The following is an 11038-nucleotide window of genomic DNA, read 5'->3' on the forward strand; positions in this document are numbered from 1 at the left end:
ATTTCTGTTTCTTTTTTCTTTGGTACATGAAACAGTGGAGATTCGTTTTTAACAGGAAGTATTGTCTATATATTTTTGCATGCTATTTTTTTTCCTACCAAAACCAACAAACTCTTTCCTGAAAAATTAAATAAGCTAGAAATATGACTCATTCTTGCCACAGAAAAGCATTACATTATATAATAGAGAAGTGGTATAGTTTTCTAAGCATCAGAAACCAACAAAAGTAGTTACTCAGAAGCCACATCTAACTGGTTAAGCAACTGATACCCTAGCCTAACAGTAAATAAGAGAACAGAGTAAAGGGCAGTAGTATAACCACTTCTCTAAACGAAACAGGAAAAAGCCACTGTGAATTACCTAGTCAAGCATTCATATCTTTAGATACGTTAGAGGCTAAGCATCCAAAAAGTTTATAATCAAAATGGATGATGATTCAGAGAACAGCACATCATCATCAGAACAAGTCTGATAGCCCTAACTCTAAAGGTTAAATATACTTAAAAAGAGTTTCAGATCAGTTGTTGGTAAAACCAAAAGCCTATAGAAAACATGGTCCAAAGGTCTCAGCAGAAGAACATAGAATCGGAGACATTCTTGTTCAACCACGGCAGCTGCGGAACAGGTACGGCTCCAGGAGCAGTCACCCCACCATGGCTTGAGGATGTCTCAGGAGCCTCATCAAACTTCAGGAAAGTCCCCAACTGCGAAGCTGCCAAATGCGCATAGCAAATAGGAGCAACTGCAATCCAAAGTAAGATTGAAACAAACACCTTTAAGAAATGGAAATACAGAATCAAGCAAAAAACCGCAAACTATTCTCTGGAGATCAAGTGGGAAAAATCATTAGCTAAACCAAATTAACTTGGCGTTTGAGAAAAAGCATATCATAAACACTAGGGAATCAGCTCAACCAGAATACTTACCTACTGATATGGCAGTGGTACTTCTTTGATACCTGCATTAGAAAGAGATTACAAGGAATGCAACAGTGATTACAGCTTCAAACATCTATGAAGAAATTACAACACATGATTATACACTTACACATATGATAGAGAATGGACAAGTTCCTGCAGATCGTCGACCGAATATCCACTCTCATCTAAGAGAACATGATAATGGGTAGGCCTTGTGGTTCCCTGAACAGCAAACACAAATTATAAAAACAAAGCAACATTATAATAAAAGATGAAGGGCTATACCCATAAGACACAGCAAAAGCATCGAGCACAACTTGGATGAGGAAACCAGCCACAATTGGAACTTTAATCTCAGTTGTAAGTTTTCTTTCACAACAAAACATACATGACAGCCTTAAAATACAAACAATGAATTCTGGATAGAGATGGCAAGTACAAATGTAGTTGGCAATATCTGACCAATTAAGTGAGACAAAATTGCAAAATCAACAACCATTCATCAACTGAAACAAAATTCTAGAAAAACTTACAGTCATTCCAGCATGTGCACATAGATAAAAGTCATTGTTCTGTGGATGACAAATTGTGTTGTCTATCACAGTTCCTGCATAATAATTAAAAAAAAAAAAAGATCGATTTTAACAACTATAACAGAGGTACCAGATGACATGCATCAAATAATGAGTGAGCCTCACCAGGTAGAACATTATCAGGAGATCCCTGCTGGAAAAACCTTGTATGATGACTTTTTTGCGCTGCAATGACCACAAACTGGGGGTTCCAATTCTCATCAAGAAACTTGCAAGCCTATAAAGTAAACGTTAACCAGAGATGTTTTATCCCGAGCACTATCATCTTAAGACTGATTTATAACTAGCACAATTTTCTTACTTTTTTTGCATGAATAACTAAAAAAGAAATGTACAATTTTCAGTTTCCATGATTGAAGGGCACTACTGCATACCTCAATAATTTGACCCAGTTCAGTGTTCAAAACTTGATTGAACTGTGACTCGCTAACCCCATCCCTGAGTTGAACCAAGAATAATGAGCAAGTAAGCAATATTGCATTAGCATCCGAATAAAATGTAACAGAAAGATCAGCAAAATAACCGCAAACTAGATTACAAGAAATATGTAAAGAGATATGATGGTTCATAAAAAATGTTACATTCATAGAACCTAACTATACAAAACAGAAATCTAAATCTTAGTTAGGGCATTAGCTGGGATTTACATCATTTTAAGTCATATAGCCAGAGCAGAAAATGAGGATAATAGAAAAGGCTAAAAAATGAGAATGTTCTGAAGCATTTCAAACAGCAGGCAGCAAGGAACATGCTAGGTTGATTAAAAGTTTAAAGGACAACTTGTACAATCTGTAAGCAACATGAAGAGACTAAGCAGATCAAATATACTTGAATATCAATACAGCATTTCACAAGTAAAAAGATGATTTAAAAGAATAAATACACCCATTACTTGAAGTCAATACAAATAGAGTTTGCAAAGCAGAGACCAAGCCGTGGCAATTAAGAACTAGGAAAACCAAATTTTGCATCCCTGAGTTCCCTAAAAATGTATTCTTTCAAAATGTATGATTTAGAATATTGATATTATATAGAATGAACGTGAGAAACAGCAAAATGTAAAATAAGAAACCTGAATATGATGATTTGAGTAGGCTTTCTCTGTCCTGAGCTTCTATAAAAGTCCAATACAGCCTGCCTGATGTCAAAGAAAATACGTTAGGTACACAAACTATAAACATTATATTCTCAAAAGTTAAAATACTACGACATAAATGATTACCAGCAGAATAACATATTCTTATTACAATCCACCCCCAATGACGCCCCAAGCAAGAAGAGAGAAACAATAATAAGGATACAAAAAATAAATTTTCAGCATATAACTTGTCCCTTTTTTTGGATAAACGATGTCCTTATTTTGGCCAACACTTGTCCCTTCGTTAGTCAAATAACTTTAAGATTGAAACGTACCTCATAAGACCTCCATCCACCTGGTCAGACACTCGTTTGAATAGTGAATCTACCATTACAACCTTGGGTGACTGTGTCCGAACAGATGCCCTATAGCGGGAAATCGAAGGCCACTGCCTGGAGTTAACCACCTACAATTAAATACAATTAAAAAATCTCACAAAATTTGTAGTACAGAGAGACAGACAATTCACATCTCTATAACTGCTTGCAATTGATTGAAACTCAAGAAACCCAATGATAAGGAATAAGATCTTCCCTACCGCAGCTATTGACGGGACATCGGACTGCCCAGGAGAGCCATGTGACACACCCATGCCAAGGATCATAGTTGGAACACTTGAAACGACAGGGAATGAAAGTGTTTGTTCAATTGATAACATTGAATTCAGTCCTCCGAGCTGTGAGCAGATTATGATATTAGCAGGTTTAATTATAAATAGAACAATAACCCTTATGGTTTAACTACAGAAGATTAGAACTGCAACCAGAGGAATGACTCAAGTTAAAAAAAAGAAAAATTCATTGGACGGAAGCAGACCTTTGCATTGATCTTGAGAAGCAGATTCGTAAGGTACTTGTCATTGAACCTAGTTGGAGCCATACACTGAGTGACTATGCCAAAGTGACCCAGATTCTTTCGCTTCCATGGACCTTAGAAAATTCATTGAACTTACAACGTAAGCAAAAGGCTTGAAGAAAAACATGCATAGACAATGTATCAACAGATGCGTTTGTGCACACCATAAAGACCGGAAATTTTCCTATCGGGCAGCAGACAGAGAAGGAACCGTGGAGTTTTATGAGTAAGTTTAGATTGCAGCTCATCAAACATCTTCTCCACTCTACCCAAAGGAGAGAGACGTCTGTTCTCATTCATCTCTGTGAACACACCTAATGGACTATCTACACGCTGAAAAAGAGACATGGAAAAGAACTTGAGCCAACAAGTTGAATTCTATAACTTTGTATGTGCTGACTGACAATACCAATACAACCAGTACAAAAATTAGACAACAAACTTACAATTCCTTTCATTTCTCCGCATCTCATCAGATCCCGCACAAGTTTATTTACATCACAACGTGCCGAGAAGTTAACAACACCCCAATCTTCAATCCTAGTTGGCTCCACAAATCTCTAAGAAAGCATAACTGAACTGTTGAGAAACAAGAGATGAAACATATGTAAGATAGAAGGCTGCAAAAGCAAAGAAGCTATAGACCTTATTGTTGAAATTCCATCGCCCATTCCGTGGCAAGAAATGTTCACCATCGCCCACTCTTATCTGTCATCAAAAGATAACTCAATTGGCATGTAGATCTAAAAGAAGGATCATTAAAATAACCCTCAACAACCAGCATACATGTACAAAATATCAAAGAAACAAACAAAATTCAGAAAGATAAATATCATTAACCTACCCATGGAGCTGGCAGAATACGGCCTTCCACTTGGATGACATTAGAGCTGATAGAAACACCACATGAACGCAGCATTGGTTCAGCACCATAATTACTGTTATGCAAAGCCTGCACAAAAATTTGCAACACTCATCAGTTGTAGAACAAGTGGAATGTTGAGAGTCAAAAGCTTATAATAGACCTACGTTAGACAAGATACTCAGTCTTTCTTGAGGCTTCTGCCTTGATTTTTCGACTAGCGAAGCTCTTTGGAAAGTGGATAGCGCTTTTGTGTAGCGTTGCAAGGACACCAAAGTGCAGAGCTATGGCATTGCAACAGGTGCACAACAAATCATAGACAAGAATTAGTTGCTAAGCATATATCATGTAACAAAACAAAACCACAATGCACCCATTCACCTCCATAGGAATATATGTTGGCCGATTTGGCATGCCAACATTAATGCATCGCAAATCTGCAGAATAATCCAACTGTATCTTGCGATGGGTGACAAAATATTCATAAACAGTAATCTCCACAGTCTCAGCTTCACCAGTCTCATTCTTCGCACTTTTCTGCTTCCATGAGAACCTGCATTATGGACACAGTACACAACAAATAAAAAATAATAACTTTAAACTGAAGTATTACACAACATGCTAGTAGGAAAAGCTCAAAGTTAAATATTAGCCAATTTAGCACAAATCAAAGAAAAAGCACTATTGTGAGACCAGGAAACCATACATCTGATCTTTGCAGTAAAGGTCACTCAATCCGGTAATCTTGTACTCCAGATTGGATGGTCTGACTTTTACCCTCAGATTTTTAAGCACTTGTTTAGCCTATTCAGGGTTTCAAGCAATTGCGGTTTAATAATTAATAATTGATGCAAAGAACTCTAATTCACTTGGCTAAAAAATGTAGTTATTGATAACCTTGTTCCAGTCCAGGTAGTGAGGATCTCTCATATTCTGATTGTCAAGTAAAAAATCCAATACTGGACCGGGTCGAATTATCATTGTATTTGATGCATCTGAAACACAAAGAGAAATAGTAATTAAACAAACAATACAAAGCACACAAATGCAAAAGCGCTGAGAGATAAGGTTCCAACCAATATTCAGTGAAAGGCCTCCTTGAGTAGCTCTGAAACTTGAATGGAACCCCCTGCATCCTAGGACACCACCGCCAATGTTTGTATAATTATTTTCATCATCTTGGAAAAAAGATTGGCGAACGTGTAGGCATCCCCTATGAAAGTCATTGTAATGTCCGAATAAATATAATATCCGGGATCAAAACCTACAAGTGGAGAAAAGAATATGCAGCCACATATTTTAACTCACCGTTTTGCAGCATGCTGCCGTAAAATGATATCTAGCATCCTCAGGGCTTGTTGTGAGTTTTCTGATTCTTGTCCATACAGAGCATTTTGAATGGCTTGCATGGGAATCTTTGCGGCAAAGCTAATCTCCACGTTAAAAGTCTTTGACTGATGCATATGTCTTAATATATTCCTTCCACGCTCTTTAGGGCTTTCATTGCCATCAGGGCTTGCATTCCTATTGTTTCTATACATAAAAAATTAATGACAATGAATGGGAGCAGTATAAATACTTCAAATCAATCTAAAGTGCACGTCAACCTGTTGGATGTAACATCCACAAGTACAACAGGAAACTCAAGCTTGGTACTTGGGAGAGGACCAACAGTAAATAAACTCTTCTCCCCATCATATGCAAAGTCCTTTCCAGCCAACTCACTGCTGTAGGTCTCATGCAACTTATCTATCACCTTTCTTCCAACACCCTTCCCATCCACTGGGCGACCATCTTCGTAAGAAAGAGAAACCTGTTGAACCAAAATGCAAAAGAAGAAGAAACTTGCATCAATAATTTCTATTTACCAATGAGAAAAAAAAGAGAAGCAGAGCGAAGTAAGCAATTACGTACACTGTAATGGAAGAAATGTCCATCAACACTTCCAACATTCACTTTGAAGTGATTTGTGAGAATAGATATCTTCTGCCCTTTAGATCCAAAACCTTTCCTGGCCATTGGGACACGTACAACCTTCTTTGCAGGTTCAGATTCTGATTCGTTTGGTACTGCATTGCGCGGCAGGGGCAGGGGAGGAGGAAGAGTGCCTGTTGCCCCACTTCCCTCATCCTCAGACGAGTGCATTTCCTAACCAAGAAAAAATTTCTTACATGAAAGAAAAATAAAATATAGTAAGCACTTAAGATTAGCTACAAGACAAATTCCCTAAAAGGTAGATAATAGTATCATTTCATGGATAAAAAGATTAGCTATAACCAGGCAGAAAAAAATAATTACTCTTAACTTGATAAATTAGTTATTACCAACAAAAGAGAGAAAACTAGAAACAATCACTCTTGACATATCACAATTTTAAAACTCGTCATTCTATATAATTTAGTATCTAGTTCACTTAAATTAGATAGTGTTTATTTATATATATGGTTTTTCTTTATAAAATTGTATTTTTTTTTAAACTTTAAATATCCTAAGAGAAATCAACAAAGATGTATCTTTTTTTAGAGAAACATAAACATAGAAATTTAAAGAATTCAGAAAATAGAATAATGACTTAAAAATTAGATTGAAAATTTTTGTATTTGTATAGTGTAAATACTAAATTTCATGTATTTTATAAAAATTATGTGTAACAATTAATATAAATAAAAAAAATATGAAATATGGTTTTAAAATTTGTTAAACCATATATAATTATTATTAAAATTATAAATCATATTTCTTTCGTGTTATTTATTAATATTGTATTTCGTATTCCCTTTATTTGTATCATATTTATGTTATGTTTTCATGTGATATATTATCTTAACAAAGTGAAAACAACAACATGATATTTTTTTCTACTAATATACTCAAAATAAGATTTTTTTTTTTCTACCTACATATTCAAAATGAGATTTTTTTTTAACAATATGCTCATTCGCCAAAAAGAAAAACAAAGTCAATATGTTCATACGTCAAAAAAAAAAAAATCAAAGCACCAAAACTATATAATATTTAAAAATGAGATTTTTTTTTTCCTCACAAATGCTTAGAAAATCACATGCATGCACATGAAAGACGTGTTTACGAAGGATACCAATATTACCTAAAAATCAGAGGATCTGTAGAAAAAAAATAAAAAAGCGTATGTTGATGAATGCTGGAACTTCCACAAGAAAAAAAAAATAGAGAAATAAGCACAAATGGTAATATAAAAGAAAAAGAAACCCTTCAGAGTGCCAAAAAAAAGAAACCTTTAAGAATATGAGCTTGAACGCAGAGGTACCAAGGCTGGCTATGCACTAAAAAGGTTAACATGAAGAGGCAAAAAGGTACTGTTTTTAGCATAAAAGTCAAAACTTTAACCAAATATATTGCATCATTTAAGGGGTAGAACGAAAATATACCAGAAAGTAAATACCTTTAGCACATCAAAAGACAGTAAAAGACTATAGCTGCAGAGGAAGAGTACATGAAGCGACAAAAAGCTTGTAAACGGAGTTAAAAATCCCAACTGAAGCAAAAATGCACAGCTTTCTAATGGCTTGATGATAAGATGACAAAAAAGAAACCTTTTTTACTGTAAAAGAACTGAATAATAAAATCAAATAACAAGGTTACGAAAGGTATATGTCTTTCAAAATAGAAAAGTGCTCTACACTAACGAAAAACTGCAGTCTTTAAAAATAGAAAAAAAAAAAAAAAAAAAAACAGCTAAAAAGGTGCAAACTTGAAGCGTTTGTTGGAAAACTAGAAACAAAAAATGGCAACGAAGCACAGATCATACTCAAAAAAGAAGAAAACCCTTGAAAAACCCACCCACTGAAGCAGCATTGCAATGAACAACGTTTAAAATTTTTCAAGAACAAAGGAACTTTCAAAAATACCTCAAAAAACCAGTAAAAAAAGTCCAAAGATGAAAAACACAAGAGAAAAACACTGAAACCAAACAGGTTTCAGAGAAAAAAATACCTGAAATTTGGAGAGCAAATGAAAGATAGAAACCCTAAAACTCAAAGAGACTCGCAAATACAAATACCCTCTTATCGTTTTTTTTCTCTCACGAAAAAAGCTATAAAGCGAGTGAAATGAACCCCCAGGGACCACCCGTCTTTGTCTTTGCCTTAATTTATATCCTCTGCATCGCGACTTACACGATTATGCTGCTTTACCACATCTGCACCGTCCACCTGGTCAATACTTTATTCATAATATGCATGAAAATTTTTTGAATGATTAAGGTTTTTTCAATAATTATATAAGTGTTTATATTAATGCATTGTTAGTATATAAATTTTATACGTTATCAGTGAATTAAATGATATTATTAATAAGATGAATAAAATAATATCACTTCATTAATATGTAAATTTTTTTAAAATTAATTTTTATATATTTATTTTAAAAATTAATATTTGCTTATTAATAAAATGATTTCATTTTATTTAGTGACTATATATAAAATTTGTACACTGATTATGTGTCAAATATAAACTCATTATATAAACTTAAGATATAAGAATGGTATCAAATATATTAAAAAAGTCATTACTTTTTTATTAAAGACAACTAAAACTTATCTAAAATAAAATGTTTGAACTAAGACAAATTAATTTTACTATACTATAGTCGCATAGCAATAATCATTTATTAAAAAAGTATTAATTGGCATAATTAATCATTTTACATAAATATATAAAAGTTAAAATCTTTAGTAAAAATAAAATATTCAATATAGATGACTTATATTATTGACATATATGTACAATCTTAAAAAGTTACTTTGTGTCATATAATAATGAATTTTATTTTATTTGATGTATTTTTAATTTGAAAATAAATTGATTATATTTTTTTATTATTTATCTTAAATCATTCTTAACTAAAATTCTAATTTGATGGTTCTAAGTTAATTGAAATCTCAAAATTACAAATTTGTCTACTTTAAACGATGGGGTGTGCTAAATGAAGTAGAAATTGGATTGGGTGGAAAAGGGTGATTTTGGTAAAAAAAAATGAAAAACGAAAAGGTAAATAGTGTGAGGACCATCTACTTACAAATATAATTGTGATGTAATTTTACGTGACACGTGTGGATAGATTAAAATATCCAAAATTAAACACCATATGGAGTAATTATATAGCTTTTGGTAGGAGTAGATTTTTTATTATATTGAATTTTAAATATTTTATCAACCAATTTCAATTCAATAATTAATATTGTTTAACAAAAAAATGTTGAAAATTTTTTTATCAATCCATAAATGATTTTATCCTAAAGATCTAATTTCGTAAATTCTTGTTTTGGTAGACAATTTTTTTTTAAGTATCATAGACATCTTTTTATTTTTATTTTTTTTAGTTTTCTTTATCGCATACAATTATCAAAATCAACATATTTATAATTTTTTATTGTTAATTCTCCAATTTTTTTTCTAATAATGGCAATATAAATGTTAGACTTATAATTATGATACTAGATGTTACATTTCTTCAAAATAGGTAAAATAATGGTAATGTTTACAAATCAGTGAAGGGAATTAAATGGATTATTAGTAGTAGTGTGAAAAAGATGTTTCAACTAATACAACTAAAATAAATTAGATGATTTGATTTTTTTTTTTTAAATTTCATTTAGTTCGTGCTTTTATTTTTTATTTTAAATAAAAAAATTAAAATGATGAATAAATAGTATAAAAATTTAAACACCGATTAGCAAGATTTTTTTGAAAATGAAGATATTAAAAGTTATTGATAGTTATATGCATTATATTTTAATTTTAGTGATTAAAATTTAATTATAAAATAAATAAATATTAATAAAAAATATATCAAAATAAGAAACAAAGACTAAATTTTTTTTTTAATAAAGAGAATATGAAAATAAATAGACACAATTAAAATGTAAAAATTCATGAATACTATGTTTAAATCCTTATTTTAGTCATTTTTATAAAACATAAAAACCATAGTATATACATACAAATAGGTTTAGATCTTACATATTTCACAGCTTAATCGAATTCCTATAGCTTCAATATTTGCTTTAAGGACTTTTAAAAAATTACATATTGATATGCTCGATAATTATTTTTTTAAATGCTCGATAATTGTTTCTTAATCCTTCTCAAATATATAAAAGAATAGCGAGTGTTTTTCACATACCTATTCTTAGGCACAACAAGCTAGTTAAAAAGAGCACTTTTACTAGAGAAGTTGCTTTTGTAATTTTCTCACAATAATATTTGTTTATTTATGCACATTTATTAGGGTTAACTTAATTAATTAAAAAAAGTTTTACTTAAACATATTATAAAAGTTATATTTTTTTACAAAATAGGTCCAAATCTAGGTTTTAGGAAATGTGTCGTATGTACTGAGATTTAAAATTTACATTTGTTGAATACTACTTCTTAATAATAATTGTATGAACTAATTTAATTAAATTTTTAAATCAAAATTTATATGTTTACCAAGCTCAAATATAATATAAATATATAAAAACCAAAGTTTTTGGTGGAAAGGAAAAATCCAAGGTGTCCTGCATTCTAATATGTGGACGGTATTAAACAATCGACACTTTTTTTTTTGTATTTTATCAATTTTATTTGATTTCATATAATTTTAAAATATTTCAATGCATTGATTATATTTATTTCTTTTTAAATTT

The 11038-nt window shown here is 31.7% G+C and overlaps 1 protein-coding gene across 1 annotated transcript; it reads right to left on the minus strand.

The window, feature by feature from the left end:
* Positions 1-566: 566 nt before the first annotated feature.
* LOC149518343 (protein argonaute 4-like) lies at positions 567-6608 on the minus strand. Its single transcript, XM_089761827.1, has 22 exons — positions 6283-6608; positions 5976-6181; positions 5677-5901; positions 5445-5581; positions 5266-5363; positions 5075-5172; positions 4750-4921; positions 4536-4652; positions 4351-4458; positions 4152-4214; positions 3953-4066; positions 3671-3839; positions 3468-3580; positions 3190-3327; positions 2927-3057; positions 2586-2651; positions 1888-1951; positions 1619-1721; positions 1454-1527; positions 1048-1142; positions 927-958; positions 567-742 (listed from the first exon to the last, which is right to left on the minus strand). Exons 1-22 carry the CDS (start codon positions 6511-6513, stop codon positions 567-569), a joined length of 2730 nt encoding a protein of 909 aa, XP_089617953.1. The 5' UTR covers positions 6514-6608.
* Positions 6609-11038: the final 4430 nt, after the last annotated feature.

The sequence above is a fragment of the Durio zibethinus genome, chromosome 6 (assembly GCF_047325235.1).
Source record: "Durio zibethinus cultivar Kanyao isolate XHJ-2024 chromosome 6, ASM4732523v1, whole genome shotgun sequence".
In the NCBI taxonomy this organism is placed as follows: domain Eukaryota; kingdom Viridiplantae; phylum Streptophyta; class Magnoliopsida; order Malvales; family Malvaceae; genus Durio; species Durio zibethinus.

Excerpts from the sequence above, each read along its gene's own strand:
- LOC149518343 (XM_089761827.1), bottom strand. The coding sequence starts at position 6,513 with ATGCACTCGTCTGAGGATGAGGGAAGTGGGGCAACAGGCACTCTTCCT. Across the intron at positions 3,581-3,670 it reads GAAAATTTCCGGTCTTTATG|GTCCATGGAAGCGAAAGAAT; the intron begins GTGTGCACAAAC and ends GAATTTTCTAAG. Across the intron at positions 959-1,047 it reads GTCCATTCTCTATCATATGT|GTATCAAAGAAGTACCACTG; the intron begins GTAAGTGTATAA and ends TTTCTAATGCAG.